Source organism: Pipra filicauda, unplaced genomic scaffold, assembly GCF_003945595.2.
Source record: "Pipra filicauda isolate LSUMZ 115617 unplaced genomic scaffold, ASM394559v2 scaffold356_size1356884_pilon, whole genome shotgun sequence".
Taxonomy (NCBI): Eukaryota; Metazoa; Chordata; class Aves; order Passeriformes; family Pipridae; genus Pipra; species Pipra filicauda.
In genome coordinates, this window is record NW_024104483.1 from 319,607 (window position 1) to 341,671 (window position 22,065).

Sequence of the window (22,065 nt, forward strand, 5' to 3'; positions counted from 1 at the left end):
GGCTGAAAGGCAGTTTGATGAAATTAGAAAACTTTTTCTAATGGGTTAGGCATGTGCTGAGAACACAGATCTGCACTTTCAGTCTCTTTTAGCATGAGTTAGTAATGACATCAGTGACTAACATCAGTTAGTTTGATCCCTAGCTTAATCTCTGTATAATGTACTGTATTATTTACCTACTGCAGAGTGAGGGGAGGGACAAGAACTGTTTTTTCATGGTACTAAAGGAGTACTGCATGACACAGACTATAGCAGTTCATAACACATCACCTAATTGTCTAAATATTCTGTGGGTTTCTGAAACTCCAGGGTTTTTTTGGGACAGTTGTTCTTTCACAAACCTGCTGAACTCTAGCATTTGCTTATACCCCTTTCTTATAGGGCTGCTTTTGGTGATGTGGACCTACTAGGTTAGAGCCAGCAGTATTTGGTAAGGACGGGATCGGTGGCTAGTCTCACCTTTCTTCCTTCTGCTGGCTTTGGAAATTAATATTATCTAATTGTGTACATATTAGACTTTTTGGACGGTGATGAAAGGCATTTTTGGTTCGCTGTCGTTGTTATAGTTGGCATCTACACAGCTCACGCTTTTGAACAGCGGCTTAATTTTGTTTTAGTGAATTTTAGAATTGGTATTTTAGAGTAGTCACTTTCTTTTATCACTATCATCTTGCTGTGGCCGTGCAGCAAATTACTGCTAATCTTTACTTCTAGCAGAATCTAGCAAGCGCCTTTTGATCCCTTTATCCAGGAAAAAAGGGTAAAGAAGACTCAAAATGGCATTTGATCTTGAATTTTTGTCAAACAAGTTATTCTGTATTTCTATTGGAGAGATCATTTCTCCAATACGGCATGATGTCCTTCCTTGTCTCTAAAAATTGCTGTTCTTTGGAGAGTAGGCAGGGTGCAAAAGAAATAGAAATGGGAGTTGGTTACTTTTTTAACTTTTTAATTAACTTGACATTTTCAAACTGGTTTTTCCCCCTTCGTGCTTTTCTTTTTATTTCATAGGTGCACATATGTAGCTCAGGCTACAGTTAGTAAATTCCTGTCGCATTAATTTTAATGTAGCATTTTGGTTTGTTGGCCAAAACTGATGCTGACAGTGTAAAAAACCCAGAAAGATCCCCAGGCTTAAGATATAACAAGGTTTTTAAACATTTACTTGGATGTTTTCAAAATGGGCAATAGTGCTTTGACCATGCTCCATTTGCTCTAGCGTAAAGGACAAAGGTCCATTTGTGTATTTTTTATTAAAAGATTCTTTCTAATCACAAAGCTTAACAATAGCTGCTGCATAGCAAGTAGCTATGGTTAGTTCTGTTGTAGTGTGCAGGAAAGGGTATGCTGTAGTTGTTCAAGTGACAGAGGTTAAACAGTATTGGAAGAGGTAGAATTTTAGAACTTTCCATGAGGTGTTTGTGTTGATGTATAGTATATAAGCCAAAGGAACTTTTTATCAGATGCAGAAATAAAACCCTAACTAGAAATACATACCAGTCTCTGCATATGTTAATCACATCCCATGTACAGCTCGGAGTTTAGAAGAAAGGCCAAAGTAAGTATGGTGGACTTATTTAATATTTGCCAAATTTCTGATACCTAAAGCACCTCTTTATGGGTTAAAATTTGTAGCAGCACCACAGATGCGAGTCTGGCAACAGTCTGCATGCAACTGTTGGGACATGCAGACAGTGTACCCTGTGCCTAGACTTTTCAGTGCCTCCTACTTCTGCCAAGTGAAGAGTGCATGGGCAGAAGGCAGAGGTTTCTGTGACTTGCTTCTGGCACGTTAGGGTTTTTTTGTTTGTTTATGAAGACACCTGAAAATAGCATTGGTGTTCTGTTGCTCAGTTTTAGGTTTCATTTAAAAGACAAACCTACCCTACACGTACATAGGGTAGTCTGAAAGTTCTTCTCGGCAGTAATGCCATCCCTTCTCAGAGCTCCTGCATCGTGGATGTGTTCCTTCCAAATGAATTCCACAGCTGCAGTTCTTTGTGCCTAAACTTGAGAATTGAATGGTTTTGTTAACAAGAGAGCCTTGCCTAAGCATTTCTGAGGCCGCCTTACTTGTTAGTCCTTACATAATATAACATTAATATTTTTGCTACGCTTTCAAAATATTTAATTTTTCAGTTAAAAAAAAAAAAAAAGCCACAGTCCAGAAAATTAAGGGATGTTTATTCTTCCTTCAGAAAGACAAGTTGATAGTAATGCCTACAATGTAAAGGGCATACTTTTATTCAAATCAGTGGAGTGACTGTGGTGATTGCCATTTAAGAAAAAAAAAAAGGAAGCAAACGTGTTCTCTTGTTGGCTGATGCAATGATGGTGAAACTAGGTTTGTGCTTGATTTTGGAACATTCTTTCCCTATCCTTTTTTTTTAATATGCTAGAATTTTTTCTACATGGGCAGAGAGTTACCTAGTTCTATGTTTAGACTGATGTTTGGTGATAGAGGGCAGTGAGTTCTTGCTGACTTTATAGACCATTTATTTTGCATACGTTGTGACATGACTGTAGCATGTAGATTGACAGAAAGTAAACTAGTGCAAATTAATGTAATGAGTTTGCCCTCCTCTTCTTTGTAGCACAATGGCTGACAAATCAACCAAGCCAGCAAAACGCTTATCCACCGATTCAACCAACTCCCATGAGGGAGCTACGGCAGGAGAAATAAGTGCTCTGGAAGAGGCCTTCAGAAAATTTGCTGTCCATGGTGATACGAGAGCCACAGGAAAAGAAATGCACGGGAAGAACTGGTCAAAGCTGTGTAAAGACTGTCATGTGATAGATGGGAAGAACGTAACAACCACAGATGTTGACATCGTCTTCAGTAAAATCAAGTAAGTGCTTTTCTGCCGTAATTTCCTTGTCTCCCCCACATTTTGTAGATATCATCTAAATTTACCTTCTGTTGCTTACAGATGTTGTGAGACACTGTTTGTCATTGTCAAAATTGATCTCTTTCATGTTCCTTTACAAAATTTTATTGCTTTGTCTGAAGATATGGCTTTCAGCTTATGACCTGCTATTTTAAATTGACTGCAGTTTCACAGGTGTTATACTATACAAGCAGGTATGGTGTGATCAGGACAAATGCAGGCTATTCCAAGAAACTGCAGTAAGAGCTGTCGGTGTTTTCTGAAGGATATCTGAATGAAGTCAGGATGATTTTGCCAAAGCTTGGCCTCAGAGGACTGAGACTAAAGTGGAATATGTGCTAAAAGTCAATATTCTAACAAGAGTCCTGATGTCCAGCACAACGCTAACTCACATTTGAAGTGTAGGGCTATGCCAAGCTGATGGTGAATTTTGGTGGAGACCGATGGCTGTGATGAATTGATTAGTATTGTCTTTGTGGTCTATGCTTATTCTTGTGACCAGACTGGCGCTTTAGTGAATCTTTCTCTGCAGCCTGAAAACCTAGGCAAGCTTGGTCAGAAACTCATCAAATCTAAGAGAAGATATTAATCTGTTCTGGCATATTCTGTATGAAGCCCAAATAATTTTTCTAGTTTTGTTTTATATGTAAAATTGGATTATTTTTACCTTCCCCGTTCCCCTGTTATCTGATATAATAATCTTGTCTTTTTTGCTTTTTGTTACCACAGTAGCTGTTTAAATTGTCTCACACCTCATTGTGTTGAGGGTCATGCTTTTTAAAGGAGTCCCTTAATTGTACTTGTAGCTTGTAGTAACACTTACTTGTCTTGTGCTCTCAACTGTGTTGTAGTGCTGGGGAGGATATGCAAACTGAGCTGCTTACAAGGGTAGTTGGAAAATCTTGCTACAGTCACTGGCCCTTTTGAGTGCATCAAAGTGGAGAAAGGCAGAGAAGAAAAGACAGTCTTGGAAGTTGTCCAGTGTAACATACACAGAATGACTTATTTGATTGATTTCTTTCTTTGTTTCTTTTCTCCTTGGGGATCTTATCTAGGCAATGGAAGGCACTATATATGCACATTCTTACTCAGTAAGAATGTATCTTGTATCAGTCCACTTTCACTCTGAGACCGTACTCATATTTTCTTGGAAGTTGTGTTGCCGGAATTAGATATACTATCAGTGAACTGGTTTATTTGAAATGTATGTTTAGGCTGTAGAGTTTTGTTTCTTTCTTGATCTATGATAGGCAGCGTTGGCATTTATTTTCAAATGTTCTTTGACTTTCATCAGCTTAAGAATTTGTCTTATTATTTCCTTTAATGATAGATACGATCTTAGTGCTATTTTCTGGGCACGCTAGTGATAAGACAACCCCATGATATAGCATTAAAAATGTGCAACATTAGCAGATAGAAAGAAGTATTGGTTTTTGTGACTGTTGGGGTAGAAGGAATCCAGTCCTGTTTCACAGGAGTGAGTTCTGAGGTGGTAGGTACCTGAGGCTCCAGGGAAATGTCAACATATGCCCTTGATGCTGTTCAGCAGTCTCAACTTAGCTCTGGGCTTCTTGTCTCTGTCTCTGGGGAGAGTGCTAGCTCAGCAGTTTCTCAGACCTCTCTCCTGTGACCACTGTCTCGTAAGATGGACTGCAGCCTGGGATTCTTATGGTCAGTGAGATGGGGCTGGTGGATTTTGGCAGTTGTAGTCTGGCCAGGGAGCACAACAAAGATAAGAAGATGTGTTTGTCAAACCGAACTACAATTGCCATTTAGCATTGTGTTAAAACTTCCATACATATTTTCTGTTGGTTCTTATCAACAGGGTTTATTTTCTAGCCAGCTGTACTTGGAGTTTAAGACAATGGCATTTGTTGTTCAGACACTAGAAAATAATTAATCTAGTAGAAATTCTTTGGGTTTATGAGTTACTGTGTATAAAGCCCACTTTTGTCTTGCTAACTTTCCCAGTCTTTATTTATTATTATGCTACAGATACTGGCAAAATAGGTAGGAACTACATGTTGCTGATAGCCAGGGTAAAGTAACAAGGAAATTAATAAGAGATATGTTTACCTAAGAGCTACTGAAAGATAATGTTGTATTCTCTGATTGGTAACTTTCTCTGCTCCAGGAGGGATTTTATCTCTGAAGTAATGAACATTTTTGTAGACTTAACACCCCCTCTCCAGCCTCCGCCAAAGCAGGTGAACAAAACTTCTGAAACTTTTGAGCAGTCCTTGATACTTCTTCAAAGCTGTGTCTATCTTTCAGAGATTAGTTAAGTTTAATGTTGTTATAAAAGTTGAAAAAATTCCAGTGAGCCTTTGGTACAAATAAGAAAAGAAGTGTTTTCCTTCTGTGTGAGGATGTCAGGTCAGGCTGAAATGTAATTTGTCTATTTATCTTGCATAAAAGGTCCACTGAAACCTTCATGTAAGCACAACATTTATATGTACTTCAGGATAAGAAGAACAAATGCAAAGAATCCACAGTAGTACACATGAAAGAATTATTGCTAGAATTGCATTCTTTGGTAAGAAAACATGCAAACTGGGTGATCTCTTCCCTCACTGCAAGGATTTTTGTTTAACAGTAATTTGTAAGTTCTTAAGGGTCTCATAAATCCTTTGAATTTAGTGGATTGTAATATAAGTTGTTGTTTGTTAAAAATTGATTTAATAGATTCTTTTTCTGCCTAATTTTTTTCTTTTCTATTTTAAAAACTTTCTATTGTCAACACAGAAAATACGAGAAGTGAAGCAACAATGAATTTTGCAATGGAATTATTTGAAATGAAAAGCTACTTGTGAGAGTAGCCACATGTATGAATATTTATAATTTGCATCCCTAGAGAGCAGAGAAAATACACCTACATTTATGCCAAATATTTGGATTGCATTAATACAGTTGGGATAGACTGCAGTTTCTGTAATAAGTAGAAGAATAATTTATTTTTTTTTTAGGTTATAAAACATACAGTAAAGACATCTCTTACAATATTGCTAACTTTCTATGCATGTTGCACCTGGAAAAGCAAAAGAAATTGTGTAGAGTGAATTACAAAGTTCTGCCATATCTTATAGAATGAAATCTGTAAAAAAATGCAGCAACAAAAGTGTACATTACTGTAAATGTAATTATGCAGTAACTTTTTGTGGTTTCACATTCAACACTTGAGATGATGTACTCCTTCCTTCGTATGTTCATTGGACTTCGTACAACAGTAACACTGGTTGCAGGGTAGATTTTAATTTCAAAGCAGTTACTTGCTTAAAGTTATGTAAAAATCTCTTTTGCTGATTGGTACCAGGATAACTCTTTCTCTTTAAATGGCGAAAATGAAGCAACCTCTTCTCTGAAAATCCTGCTCATATGATTGTTAAATAAAAGCCTGAAAATACTTCCTAGGAAACTTTTAACTGGTCCATATATTTACTGCCATACTTGAAGACAAGGATAAGTCACAGTTATATTCTATGAGAATGGAAGTTTTCATAAATTACTGTATCTGAAGTTTGCATGACAGTGCCGAAAGTGGTACTCCCACTTTTTTTTGTAATGATAATATCTTCAATTTCCCTGTAGCTCAGGTTTCTGCTAAAATATAGGGGTTTAGTATAAGTATCTTAGTAATATTAGATCATTCTAAACATTGATTTTTCACATACTATCTGAACGTTATATAGACATCTTTCTTTTATATTTTGCAAATGAAGAGTGATAATGCCATCTGGGCCTACTGAGTTTAGAAGCATGCAGACATACAATAGCATTTGAAAATTCATGGGTTTCAAGAAAGTGGGTATTCCATGGATATGTTTTTAGTAGCTGAAACACTTACCTGCCTTCTTGGAAAATTTCTTCATTAACTAACCGGTTTTTTTCTGGTACTCTTCCAGAGTTGCAAAAATTTGTAGGCTGTTTGTTTTGTATTGCGCTTGCAGAGTGCAAATATGGATTTAGTGAATCTTGTTGCCTTGGAGAAAGCAGGTACATTGGTGACACGGGAGAAGGGCGCTGAAGGATTCTGTATTTGGTATGAAAAGCAACACGTGGCTGAATTCTTCTTATTCTAGCAAGACAGTGAGACACAACAGTCTAAGAACTTTGGGATTTTTGTATTAAGGAAAGCAGAATACCCAAGAATAATAGATGCTATGGATCTCTGACTAGCATTCCAGCGCGTTGCCTTAGGAACTTAAATTTCTTTGTTTAGTGGGGTCAACAACTGCTCTGGGAAATTTGATATGTTAGCTATGCCATACACATACTCCACTTGTTGTATATAGTGAACATGGTGATAGTAATAGCCCTGATATAAATACCTCTGCTCTTATTTTAGAAGTGTTACCACTCAGCACTGCAAGAATATGTTTTAAGCACTGCCATAAAACTGCTGATTCTATGACATTATTAGATAGAAAAATAAAAATATTTCTGTTTATACTGGCATGTTACTATGGTTGCAGGCAGGACTGGATGACGTCACGCCTTGGATCCATTGTGAGCATTTATTTAGGTAGTTGTCTCCATGGAAACATTTGTTTGTTTTGATGTTACTATGTGTTAAATTTTAAACAAATTTTTGTGGTTCTATACTGCATTGTTATTGAAGACTAGTTAAGCTACAGAAGCTTTGTAAATATACCTTACTCCCTACCCTCTAAAATATTCTTGGTAAAAGATCAAGTGAAAGCATAATTGTCCTCTGAAATTCCATTAATAGTTCCTGATGTTGCTTTGACATGTTTTCTTGTTGCTGAGGAAGCCATGTATTCTAAAGGCCAGAAAACTCTCCTCCATCTTTTTGAGTAAGAAAGGTTTTGTTCCCATGGAGAATCATCACAACACACTGTATTGTGCCCTGACTTTTGAGCAGTCCCACCCGTCTGTCCTCACAATGTCTTGCACACTTAGCTGCTTAGCCTGGTTCTCACAGCCTGGATCAGTGAGGTCTCTACAGGAGTGCTTCCACCTGAGACCAGCTGGGCCTTAATTCAGCAGTAGTTCACTATTGCTGCAAGACTGTGGAAGAATTGAAATGGATAATGTTTGCTCTGAGAAGCTGGCAAGAAAACTCTTGGCAGGAATGGTACATGCTTTCCCTATTTGTCAATTGTAATGTAATTGTTGTCTTTTCATTGTATTGAACAATTATAATACTTCTCGCTTTCTTAATATATTTGAAAGGACAAGTACTTTGACACCTGAGCGCATTCAAAACAAATATCTGTCCAAATATCACGTTTCTCTGAAGTAAATTGTTTTTAGCAGAGATTTTACTGAAGCCTTTCTTAAATTTTTTAAATATGTAAATAGGTATGAAGTGGTCTTTATAAATAAAGGAAGCACATAGTAGTTTTGAGATGCTCTTCTCCCCCTTCTGCCAAGAGGCATAAATTCTAAACTAAAACAGTGATTGCATATGAGAAGGAAGATGGTTTTAAATTCACTTGCTGTTACACAGGTTTGTTTTGTGCATGTGTAACGGGTGAATTCTGTACTCCTAATGATGTATGCTAATTTTGATTTTGAAAACATTGTTTTTTGTGAGCAGACATCACATGAAAACCTATAGATACAGTGGTGGGCGATTCATTTCCCAGCTGATATGGAATGCTGCATGATGTTATACACAGTGCTATATATAGCTGCTTGTTTGATATTTGCCACAGTTTGTAGCATATTCCACTCGTGTGCTACAAGAACTTCTAGTGGGTTAAAGCAGAAGTAGGTCTTCTTGAGTTTTTTTGCAGGTCAGCCTTATTTAATCATATTGCACCATTATTTAAAAATACCTGTTTTTCATTTATAAAAGCAGCCATGTGAAATCTGTGTTAGTTTTACTGATTAACAAGCAAGTATTTTCTAGAATGTTAAATATCACTGTAGACTTTGATCTCATGGATTGAAGTAGATTATGATAAAGGTGTAGAGGATGAGGCAGCCTTGTCTGCAGCAACCAGGTGACTGCAGAGTTTAAGATCATTAGATTAACAGCAGAATTACAAACCTGAACTTCAGAAGGGCAGATCTCAGCCTGTTGAGTTTCTCATTGGAAACTGCACTGGAGAGCGGAGGCACCCAGGAGGAGCAGGTTGATCTTCAAGGCATCTTCATCAGAGCACAAGAACAATCCATTCCCATGTGCAGGAAGTCAAGCAGTCATGGCAGCGGGTTAGCGTGGATATACGTGGAGCTTCTGACGGAGCTCAACCACAAGAAGGACGTACACAAGAGGTGGAAGCAGGGAGAACCTATGTGGGAGGAATATAGCCCATGCATGAAGAAACTGCATGAGGAAAGCCAAGGTTCATGCCAATCAGTATAACTTCAGTCCCCGTGGAGGTTGTGAAGAAAATCCTTTTGGAAATCCTTTCTCAATACACAAAGGACAAGAAGCCAGTGTGGATTTGCCAAGGACAAGTCATGCCTGATTGACCTAATTTCTTTCTCTGTGAAATGACTGGCACTGTGGGTAAAGGGGTGTAGTATACAGTGATTATGGCAAGGACTTGACCCCAGTCACATCATCACAAAATTGGTGATATATGGGCTGGAGAGCAGGTCAACAGTCTTAAGAGGCAGCTCTGGAGGTGGTGATGTCAGTGTCACAGTTTAACCCCAACTGGAAAATAAACACCCTACAGCCACTCACTCACCTCCCTAACGTGGGATGGAGAAGAGAATCAGAAGAGTAAAAGTGAAAAAACTCATGGGTTGAGAGAAATAGGAAAAGCAAATATTGCTCACACAAGCAAAGCAAGACAAGGAATTCATTCATCGCTTCCCATTGGCAGGCAGGTGTTCAGCCATCCCCCGGACACTAGGGCTCTATCACATGAAACAGTGACCTGGGAAGACAAACACCATTACTCTGAACATCCCCTCCTTTCTCCTTCCCCAGGCTTATATGCTGAGCATAATGTCATATGGTATGGAATATACCATGGATCAGTTGGGGTCAGGTGTCCTGGCTGTGTCCCTTCCCAACTCCTTGTGCACCCCCAGCCTCCTTGCTGGAGGAACAGTGGGAGAAGCAGAAAGGCCTTGGCTCTGTGTAAGTGCTGCTCAGTAACAAAAACATCTCTGTATTATCAACACTGTTTTCAGTACAAGTCCAAACCAGCTCTTTGTACTAGTCATTGTGAAGAAAATAAACTCTACTCCAGCCAAAACCAGAACAGATGAACAAACCTTTGAATGTGAGGTGACAGCAGTCCTTGCATTGAGTGAGTTGTAGCAGCAAGGAAGAATAGCTGCATAAGTCAGAGAGTAGCTAGCAGGTCTAGGGAAGGGATCCTTCCCTTCAGCTTGGGCTGGTGAGACGGTGTCTAGAGTGCTGCGCCCAGTCTGGGGATGCCCAGTGCAAGAAAGATACCGATACACTGGAACAATCCCAGTGCAGGGCCGCCAAGATGGTCAGGGGCCTGGTCATGGTGTATGGTGACTTGTGGAAGAAAAATAATGAAGTTTCTCTATGTTCCTGTGTAGGCAATAGAAATTAACTTGTTCTGAAGTTAGAGAATTTTATAGGAAACAAGTGTGTTTATATGTATGTTGTTTGACTACTAAAATACAGACATGAGCTAGAAACCCTCCATCTGGTAAAGAGGATTAATATATTATAACTGTTGTAATTAAGATATATTTAATCTGCCTATGTGTATTAAGCTACTAGAAGAATTAAGATGTTGTCTGCTTAGAATGTGATGCTGGTGAATGTTATCTAGAAGTTTAGGAGGTCTATTTTATGACTGAATTGGAACAAGTCTCATTACTGAATGGTTGTAACGTTAAATTCAAGAAGGATTCAACAACATCCCAGCTTAAAAAAGAGAATGTGAATTTGTACTGTCTTCCCTTCTCTGTTGTGTCTTCACCAGCAATAAGAATGTAAGACTTCTCCTCAGAGAAGTGTTAATACATTGTTTTCAACTTTGTGGAAGGCTGTGGTAATCAGGCTGTTAGACTTGGGGGCTAATCTTGGAGAGGAGGAAAGAAAAGGGGCCCTTGTAAATGCCAAGTGGGCAACACCTGATCTGCCCTTAAGGCTGGGCACTACATGGTCTTGATGGAGTTAGACCTGGGCCAGGCAGGTTTGACATATTAATTTGAATTTGTTGCTGGAAGTGATGTCACATACAAGGCACCTTCTTGATATCTTTTGCTCTGGCTCTGGCTGGACTCCTGGCTGATGAGAAGGTTTAGGTGCTGTATATAGAGTTCGGACTTGCACTTTTAAATGACCTGAGTGGTGTTACTGGGAACCAATCCTTTGAAAGTCATCACCAGGATTAATGAACTACTTTCTGGCTTTATTGAAGTGGAGTTGCTTATCACTTTCTTCTGTGTATGTGTCTGTGCATGTGCTAAAATGAAGGAACATGAATGAAACCCCAGTTTTTCTTTGAACCTTGATCTCTCTTTCTGACTTTGTGCAGATTTTTACTGCATGTGTATGTATTCCCATGAACTTAAAACCAAAATAAATATAATTTTGGTATGGAGCTCTGGTATAATCCCTCCTCCCCTCAAAAGGAAAACCTTTCCCTTTGAGATTTTTTCCCCCATTTTATAGTCAGCTTTAGGTTCTCATTTTTGCAAAGGTTGTAGAAGACCTTGCTAAGATTACGAGTGTTGGTGCTGATTCTTAAGGATCTCAGAACATGTTAATTACATAAAGAAATCTCCATGGCAACTTTTTCTAGGAAGACATGCTGTTAGATACCGAAGTTTTATGGTTGAAGGAGCAAATATAGGAAACCATTCAGCTTCAGTGAGGAAGGATGACTACAGTTGACAGAGTGTAGACAGGAATACTGTGGCTAAGATGTGTACTCTTCTGGTGAAGAGTAACAAGAGCACCTCACCTCCTGCCTATCACCAGCATTTTCAACAGTGCAGACGCTCTCAGCACTGGATATTAAAAACACAGTGCCTCAGGTAGGAAGGGAAAGTTTCTGTACTATTTTATTTGTGCCTGATATTTGTAATTCAGGCACAGAAACCTCAGAAAACCTAACTGCAGGGTTTAGCATCAAGGCAGTAAGTTTCTGCCTAAGCTGTGGAACAGCTTTAAATCAAACCTGAATCTTTGTGAGTGGTGGCAAGCAGTGGAAAATATCCTCAGGCAAAATTGTTTCAGTGGAACCACGAGTTCATTGTGAAAACCAATGCACTCCATGTCTGTTTTGAACGTTTGATATTCCTGGAGTCCAGTAGCTTTTCTTGCTGCTTTTACTTCCCAGTAATTGGTTCTGGAGATCCTTTTGGGAATGGTGCCATGTTCTGCGCAGAGCCCCACGGCACACAGGTATTGAGAGCTTGGCAGGGGCTGTGCTGGCTGCTGAAAGGAGAACTGTGCAGCTGCAAGTGTGTGGTGCTGCACTGACCTGCTTGTCCAGCAAGGTGGATGCTCCAGCTTCCTTGGCATTCACTTGGTGCTTCAAACTATGTGCTTTGTAAAAGGGATGGCAATGCACGCTGACAGCAATTGGAGGACACTACCTTAGCAGCACCGAATCGTCTTCCTTCTTCTTTGCCTCACCTTTGTTCTGGAAGGAAGAGTCCTGAAAGTGTGGGAAATCTTGTATTCTTACACCGTTAGCTTATTTTCATGATTGTAGCACTAGCTTCATAGGATGCTCACAAAAGCAAAAAGCTTTCTAGAGTTCTCCTTCTGTGGGCAGAAACAGAATACTGTAAAGAAAAGGATAAGCCACACCATAATCTGTTGAGTAGGAGTTAGTCCTGCAGACCTGTTCATCTCTTTGTTTCTGCTGATACAGCAGAGCATTGTACCACTCAGTGCGATTTATGATCATGGGCACTAGCAGCTGCAGAACAGTGGTAATCTTTGGCACCAGGCTGTGACTGTCATGACACATGACAGCACTTGCTTCATTGCCCAGATGTCTTGGATCTTTATTCTATGTCCTCCAGTTGCAAATAGTGTTTAAAAATAAAAGTAAGCTAACAAATTGTTATTGTACTGTCAATGGCTGTAGGTTTTTTATGCTGTGTAAAAGATGCAACTGATAGCTTTTATATAATTATAATACTTTGTACAAGATAAGTTGTTTTTCTTTCACTTAACAACAGATAATACAGTGATACTGTAACATGATAGTTCATTACATCACAACTGAAAAATTAGTATGAGGAAACAAGATGGGTTTGTGCTTATTGTCTGGAATCTCACTCAGTTATACAAGATCTCCAGATAAACTCATTGCAGTTCCCAGTCCAGTACCAATTAACCCTGGATTTGTCTGCTTCATGATATTCAAGTGTTTGTTACTCAGTGTGGGGTGATGTTTGTTAAGCTTCTGAATGGAATTGGCAGTGCTGAGAATGGAGAGTTTATCTGACCCAGACCAGTGTGAGAGTAATATAAGAGGCTACTGATGAGCGGATCATAGAGGAGAGGGTGGGCAGCTCTTATCATCATATGCAGCCTGTATTTCACAAAAATGCGTTGTGTGTGTTCGCTTCTGCAAGAACAAGCCTCTGTGGCATGGGTTAGCTAAAAGTAATGACTGCAGTGTTTATCATTCCTCTCCAATCACTCCCCTGTGCACAGCAACTGCTACTGCTACAGCCTCAGCTAGTTTGTGTCACTAAGGGAACATAAGGAACTCTGTTTTGAAACTCCTTATATGCAGTTTTCCTGCGACTCAATTTGAAACAGGTAGTAACCTTTCTTCCATATTTAGGTTGTTTACATTTTCTTCCTGTGATGCATGCTGTATGGAAATAGATGCCTGGAGCAGTTGTAATCCAGTGGAGATCAGCATGTGTCATACTGTTCTCATTTGGCATAGTGCCAATGGAAGGTTTTGTAGGTTTGTAAGCATTGATTAGTGTTTACAGTTCTACGAGTGTCTAGAGGAGGATGTTTTATGTGATTTTTTGGGTGCCTTTTTTTTTTAGCAGAAGAAATTAACAGGTGAGTTGATATTCTTAAAAGAGCCAATAGATAGGAAAAGTGAGAAAAAGGGAGTAATTTGGCATTTATAGGTTTTGATTTTTTTTTAGTCCAAAGTGCTTTGTAAGTTGATATATAGGTTTCAAGCCTAAGAGAAAAATAGGAGAAGGTACTGAAAGATAGCTATGGTGAAAGAAAATATATACCCCATATGGCAGCTGATAGCCACTCTATTAAGTGATAGCTTTGTGTATATCCAGAAATAAGGAATTTTGATTCTAGGTGTCAAATGTGATTTGAGCTTAGGACATTTTTAATGCTAATAATTAAAGATAATGAGTGGTGCGAATGCAAATCTGAGGTCAATGACTGTAATCTGATTAGATTTTTGCTCCCAGTAAGTCCTGGTACTAGTTTAAGAAGAGTAGTGAAGAGTATTCAGTTTAGTAATTCCTTGAAGGGATCAATGCATTTGCCATATGTTTCAGCAGTTCATCCTTTATTAATAAAATATAAGTAACTAAGATTTCATAGTAAAAATGAATAGAAATTATTTCCTTACTTTTATAGAAAAATTGGAACTGTGGTTTCCACTTTCCAGACAGGTTACTTTTCTTCCATCACTTCACCTCATCTGAGAGTACTGGAAAAGCTTTACATTATGCTGAAGTGGAAAACTGCTGAACTAAAATAAAATGCACAGAGCTAGTTTAATCTTCTTTTTTTTTTTTCCCCAAGACATCAGACTGTGACCCTACTGGGTCTCCTCTAACCAGATGAAGAAAGGTATAGAAAGGATACTGGGCAGTTAAATAAACTCCTTCTGTACTGATAAGGTGAACTCTGTGTGCTGATTTAACAGTCTGGTTTTGTTTGATCTGCAAATCCAGCTGACTGCAACTTCAGTCAGCATTTGGCATTTTGAACAGTTTGTCTGGTTTTGATAATTCCTTTTCTGATGAAGTTCTGTGTTCTGTGCCCAACAACAGAGTATCTCATGCATGCTTGGGAGATTGTTTCTTTTATTCTCATTTTAGATGCTACATTGTGTCACCCAGTCATTGGCTATTTTATATTCTAGTTTTACATCTTCAAGTACTAATCTGTGAAAGGCACAGTGCAGATGGACAGTGAAGTGACCGTCACCTGAGGTAAACAGTAGAGGTATATAAGAGCTATCAGACTTCAGGACTACCCATAGAGAACTGGATTTCTTTAATGTTAGAGACACTGACTTGATGTTATCTAACATGACATTTGCACTTTTTGAAAGTTTTTCAACTTCATTTGTCAAAGCCTTGAGATGAAGAAGATGACAAGATATACTTTCTGAAGATAGTTGTCCAAATAACTTACGCCAAGTGTTGATTAGATTCCTATATGTGCTTGCTTCAAATATAATCTAATCTTGGAGAAGTCATTTGCTGAACAACACAGCTTCTGCAAGATACGTGGTGATTTTTAGAGGAGTTACTGTATTGACTAACCTCTCAACAGCATTATTCATTGTCATAAGCTGTTGTTTAAGAAAATGAAGCATATAGAGTGTGCCTGATTTGCATGTAGTCAGAAGAATTCTAGCCAGCATTTCTGCTTGTCATCTTTGTTTGAAAATCTGAGGGGCTTTTTGGAACTTGGAAGAGTGAGCAGATTTGACTTCTGATGCCTCTAAAGGAATGGATGCCCTACCTCCGCTGCAGGTTAGAAAGGCACAAAGCGATGCTAGTTTTTGTAGCTGTGGTATCACAGAAATTTGTTGACTTTTGTAGGTGTAGGATACTCTGTAGGTGTAGGATAAGATGTTCAGGAGTGCATAAAGCTTGCTTTGATTGTATTCTACCCTATCAAGCTTTGTTTAGTAATTGAAGTAGAGCACTGGCCTGAAACATTTGCTGTTGAATTCCTCCTGGAATTTACTATCCTTACTGTGAGATGTTAACTATAAATACATGCATGAAGTACCTAAGCTAGTTTTAAATTAACTACTTGTATAAACATTCCTCTTATAGAGGGTTTGTGATAAAAATGACCAGCACATAACCCTGCAAAAATGTTTGTCAGTTGCTTGTTTTGGGAGGTTTCAGAGAAGACCTACACAGGCTGGTATATGCAGTGCAGCACATAGAGCTAAACAGTGTGTAGGTACACGGCATTGTCTTAATCTATTGGTTTTGTATCATTCTTTTTTCCTGCAAAAAAGGAAAAAAGTGATCTACCCTACTGGCAGCACTGCTGGAGTGTGAGAGACCATACGGTGAATGAGATCCCATGGAAATTCATCAGTGGTCCTCATTCAGAAGATTTTATATCACAAATAAATTAGTATGTACCTGGAAGGTAAGACAGTTTTCTAACATATGCACGGGAGTAAGAACACAGAAGTCTAATACTAATTGCACCATTAACTGTCTACTATTTAGAAAACTTACCGTCCCATACCAAAGACTGTGGGAGTGGATACGCTGAATATTCTTGCACCAAAATACCATTCTCAGCAAATGACATTTTGAGGCAATACTTGACTTGTTGCCTCTGCTGGTGAAATCAGAAGAAGAAAACATTAGCTTCAGAATTCAGAGAGTAATTCAGGAAAAAAAGGATGTGAAGTCTTAGTTACATTCAGTAAATAAGAACTGCTAGAGATGGCTAGTGTAAGAATGTACTAATTCCTGTTTGGAAACGAAACAAAGCAGAAATCAAGAGAGCAGCATATCTTACCCAGCCCTGGCTTGATACCTTCTTTCAGTAGCTGTTGATCTAAATAAATTACAGATTTCCAAAAGAATGCACACTTGTTCTTTCATAGACTCCTTGTGGCTTTCACAAGTCATTGCAACATATTGGAGTCTTCCCAATTATTTCTTGGCATTTTGGTTTGTGATGATGATGTCCGCAACATGGAAAGCTGTGTGGGAACCTCCATTTGTTGTAAACTTTTGCATCTTTTGAATAGAGAAGTATGATGTAAATGAGAGAAGATCTATATTGGTGTTAACTGTCATAATTTTCTGCCTTTCTTTGGATTGGTTTCAGATGCACATGAGTCAGCAGTGTAAAAACTGATACACAGATCTTTAACAGGGGAGGTGATAGATTCCCATACAGAATTTGGTCATTGTCTGTTTATAGCTTTCACAAAGTGCCAAGACATTATTGGCATGGACTGTTCTGCAGATTCTGTGGTACAACTGAGAATTCCAGTAGGAAAAGATGTTCCCCTCTTTGGACACAGAGAGAGGATCAGTCTCTCTCACCCAAGGAGGACTGCATCAGAATCAAAATGGCTTCTTTCTGAAGCTGTATGTAGCTTTATTGTAACTACTCGTTTGGCAGACTTTCTCTAGAGTTAGGATTTTTAACTTCAGCTTAGGTTTTTTTATCAGGAGATGGATAAAACTCCATGCTTTGCAAACCCTCTGTTTTTTTCTCTTCAATCTCTGCTTTGCCTGTGTTGAATTGTTTAGGTCTCAGAGCTCAAGGGCATGCTCTTATTATCTGTGAGGTATATTGGGCTTTCTGCAGATGTTCTTGGTTATGATTAGTAGGGGAATCTTCATTCAGATTGATGATTGCCTTTGTCAGTTGCTGCAACCTTCTGTTGAGATGGAAAGTACATAGAGATAGGTAGATAGCTCTTTTGAGGTATACAAAATCAGTAAGTAGGCAGATACATTCGCTATTTTTTCCCTAAGATGTACAAAGGTAGATATATATTTCCACAAGATATGGTAAGGAGAAATGATAGAGGCATAGTAGAGGAACTTACTGAAGAATATTCTCTGCATTGGCGATAGTATACATATGGAATTATCTTTAGACATGTGATCTGTAGAAGAAACGAGGCACCACTTTTCTCAAGTGTTACTTGGCTTTTGCTGCTGTATAATTTAGCCTGAACATTTCCCAGGTTTAGATGCATTTTTCAAAATAGTTTGGTTCTCTTCAGGTGAATTTACTCTCCTACTCTCATTGTAAATTGTTTGAGAGACTGTTTGTCCACAGTCTACCTATTTTTCTGTCTTGCTTTTTGTTTTGTAAAATGGGAATGAGACTGCTGGCACTGCAAACAATGGGATCTATAACTGCTCTTTCAGAAGACATGAAGATAAGAGAGATATGGGGAGCTGAACGTTGTTGCGAATTTTAGAGTTTTAACATAGATTGAAATCTCCTTTACAAGGAACACACATAGAATGAGAGGTTGCACAAGACTGGAGACTGTCTGCATATTTAGAACTTTACTGTGACCATTCAATTTTCCCTTTCATATGGGAAGGCAGTCTTCCAGTAGGGGGTGAATATGCTTTTTCCTCATTCTTTTGGTTATATTTTTGTTTTGTTTGAAAAAGAAAATGTGCTGTTTCTGCTGTGTGCATATGTGCAGTCTGGATTCACCTTTCTTGAAGGCTATGATTTGGTCCTTGGCTGTTGGTTATGACAAACGGATATTCTTGTGGCTTTCTCTGAATATGACCTCTGGATATGTACTGATATTGTGGTTAGTGTTTGTTCTTTCACTTGGTGTGTCATTCTTGATTTCACACCTTTCTATCTCCAACCGTGGTCAGTGATTCCTATAGAGTGAGATTGTGCTGGTGTCAGTTAACGCCAGCTGTCTATTTTTAATGCTGCCAAAAATGTTAGCTGATATACATACATCCATGTTTTTTCCCTGTAATCAGGATCACTGAAACAACCCCTCCTACATACACACAATTTTTTACTTACCTGAATATATCTGACCACACAGGAGAATTCGCTATTATTGAGCTGTCACTGAGTTCAGAAATTGCTTTCGTGGTTGTATGTGATATGACATGGAAAAACATCCAGCCTTGTGAAATTTTGGAAAACTGGAATTTTGCTGTTGTAAAGCCATCTGACAATGATGTTTTCTTACTGAGACAATCTGATAAAACTCTCTTGGTTTTATATTCTGTGGAATTAATATCTAAAGGAAAGATCCACCCTGGATTAGATGAGACTGATGCTCTGGCTGCCATAGTAAAATTTTTGTAAGCAATGAGTTGCTTACTGCTGAGATGCAGTTCCCAAATACATCAAGCTGTGTCACTTAATGTTTAAATTATATTTCAGAAATAGCTATGTGTGGCAGGAAGAATGTAGCAAGGTATTATGGGAGATGTAGTCTTTGGTACTCTCACGCATGCTCAGTAGAGTGCTTGAATGTTTTTGGTTGAGAGATCATGTGACACGTTTTGAGCGCTGTGCTTAAACCCCTACCTTTTGTAATAAAGTTTAATTCTGCTCTTGCACTCGATGGAGTAAGGAGCGGAGTTCGTGCCCATACAAGCACCTCAGCTATGCAAAACTGTTTCTGAAACATATGTATAGTATTTCTTACCTATAGTATTAAATGATATTACACTTTTCTCTCAAAAAAACCCCACCCCAAACCAGTCTGTAACTGGAAATACTTACTTGGAGGGTAGGGAGCAATGTCCTGGAGCTGGCTACCTCAGCTCTCAGTCAGTGCTTTCTAAATTTCTTGGCCAAGAAATACAAGTAAACTTGCTGTGTCTTGCAGTATGGTCATTAACAAACGGCTGCCGTGCCTGAATAGTAGAATGAATATGCTCTATTTGAGTTCAAGGTTGCTTTATTCATCCCTTTCCCTTCATTTTTCTTTTCTTCAGCCAGGGAGTTTTTTCCTTTAAATTGACCACTGTAATTTCTGAATGAGAGTTTTGTTGGAGCCCTCACTGAAACAGTGTTGCGCATATCTTTCCCCACAGGAACAAGTTGCAGATGCACTTGCAGTTTTACTTGAGCTTCATACCGATTTAAAAACATATCCCCACAATACTCACCCTTTGCCTTGCCACTGTTTCACATTGTTCTTTTCGTGTTGCTCTGATGTGGATTGGCCCAATGTAGGCAAAATGGCCATTTTGGTAGCTATAAAATTCCTGCCCGGGAATTAAAAATCCCTCATAATATTAGACATTGTATAGATACAGAGCTAGTCTTTTTGCTGAAACATCACAAAATCTCAGGAGGAAAACAAGAAAGAAATTCTAGGAAAGTTTGCAGCACATAAAAGTGGGTGTTTTTTTTAATGTAACTTTAAGGAAAAACTGAAAGGAGAAAAAATTTTGGATGATACGTTGCTAGAAAGAAACTTGGATCCTCACTGTTATTCCAATAATAAAGACTTGGATTCAGTTATTATTCTGTTCCTTGTCAATGGTTTACTTTCAAGGTCCAATTCAGTTCTTAATGAAAGCATAATTTAAGTTCTAATATCTTGGGACTTAGTGAGTTAAGATCTTACTACGTCTAGTCCTATTTAATAATGCCATTGTTCTTTGACCCCTTGTGTTTGAATTTTTTCTAAATCGAGTCAGATGTCATACCATGTAATCATTCAATATCTAGTTCTTAGTGAGATACTGAGCTTTTCTGTTCTGAGTCTCATTAATAAAATCAGCACTGTCTTATGAGACTCTTTGTTTTCTGGTGTGGAGATTTCATTTTTCTTTCTTCTGTCAAATGTCATATCCTGTTCTTGGTTAACTGGTCTCATCAAAAAAGGCAACGTCTTCCCTGAATGTCAACACGGTGAAAACATTGATACTGTATGTAGAGAGAAAGCAGGCAAAAGCCTGAGGAGACTGAGTGCTAACATGAAAGTTCACTGTTATGTCTCTTTTTCTGTCTTGAGTGTCGTGTATTTATATGAATTCAGGTTAATAATATAAGTCCTGAAAAATAGCTAGTAATCTGAAAGCTTTGTTCTAGTCATGCTTATGAACAATTTTGTATAGTTTCTATGGATTAATTGTTCGGGATCAAATGCATTCACTTTTGCTTAGAGGATGTTGGGCCATGCAGCATTGGCCTTGCCCACAGTCATGGCTTGCAACAAACAGTGTTCTAGTTTTCTTTCAACAGTTTTTGTGTTGGATATTGTTTCATTGTATGTTGATTGGTCTCATTTCTAACAAAATATTTTCACACTAAGTGTAAAATCGAGAAAGTGAATCAAAATAAACATAACTGCTGGGGTTTTTTTAGTTCTGGGACATGAATAAGGCATGTTAGCTCACATGGGATTGCTGGTGAGCTCTAGAAGGATGCTTTATCTGCTTATCTGATTTTTCATTCCCTGGGTTATCAGACAGTAGGTTCATGTGCACTGCTTTAAATTGCAGAGAAAGTGCAGGTGATGGTGGTTCTTTGCCCTGTCCTCTCAGTGGTAATGCCTTTGCTATAAGCCCCTGCACTTCAACAGCAGAAAGAGCTTTTGAAACTGTAGCGGCTGTGTCAGCTTCTTCAGCTTTCTGAAGATAAAATGGTAAGTATTATTATGTGACAATAGCTTACCATTAGTTTGTGTAGTACACTCAGCCTGGGAAAGACTGCCAGATTAAATGATTAGCTATTGAGAACTCTTAGTAAATCTTCAGCTATCCTTAGATGCTTTCATTTATTTGTATGAGGCTGACTTAATGAGTACTGTGACATCATCCTCTTGGATTTTTTTATTTTGGATGGTTCAGCAGTGTCTCTGGTATGTGATCTGTATTGGGTTGTTATACTGTGGTTAGTTTCTGCTCCATTCCCCTATAATCTGCGTATGTGCCTAGCCTAATGCATATCTTTAAGATGACAAGAACCAAAGAGAACAACAAATAAATTGAGTCCTCTGGAGAAGAAACGAGCATATATGCCAGAACCCTGATTGTGAGGCATTGTCTTTCTGCTTCAGCTCTAGTTTGTCCCCTACCGTTTGGGTCTAAGACCTGTCTCCAGCCTCTTGTTTTAATTGCTCTGAATTTCCTACATCTTTCTGTACTTTGGCTAACCTTTCTGCTGATGTCACTTGCCCCTGGCATGTCCTTTATTGTCTTAACTTCCACCAAGTTGTGCTGACAAATAGTGCCAGTCCTTCATGCACCTAAACAATGGATTTCTGTGTTACTGAATGACATTATCTGTAAGTTGCATATCACTTACTGGATTCTTTCACAGGAGTACACAGCATTCCAAGGAGTGATACAATTACTGTCTTTTATTAGTTGTGTGTGTACAGTTTTTACATTCTTTACGTTGAGTCCAGGGGATTGACAACCAAAAAAAGATCTCCCTTCTATAAAAAGAAAAGTTGAAATACTCCCAGAGTACTTGGTAGCACCTGCTTCTATCTCTTTTCAAATTCAGGTACAATATCTGTCATGTGAAATACACTTGCAATTCCTTCAGCGTAAGTTGGGGCATGTG

At 38.5% G+C, this 22,065-nt stretch overlaps 1 protein-coding gene across 2 annotated transcripts in view; it reads left to right on the forward strand.

Moving 5' to 3' along the window:
* Positions 1–22,065, forward strand: part of LOC114001845 (tubulin polymerization promoting protein) — a 71,957-nt gene that overhangs the window by 10,101 nt on the left and 39,791 nt on the right. For both annotated transcript variants that reach the window (XM_027747382.2, XM_039384453.1), the window contains exon 2: positions 2,595–2,849. In XM_027747382.2, coding sequence (XP_027603183.2) covers positions 2,595–2,849 — 255 coding nt within the window. The remainder of the gene's footprint in view (positions 1–2,594; positions 2,850–22,065) is intronic.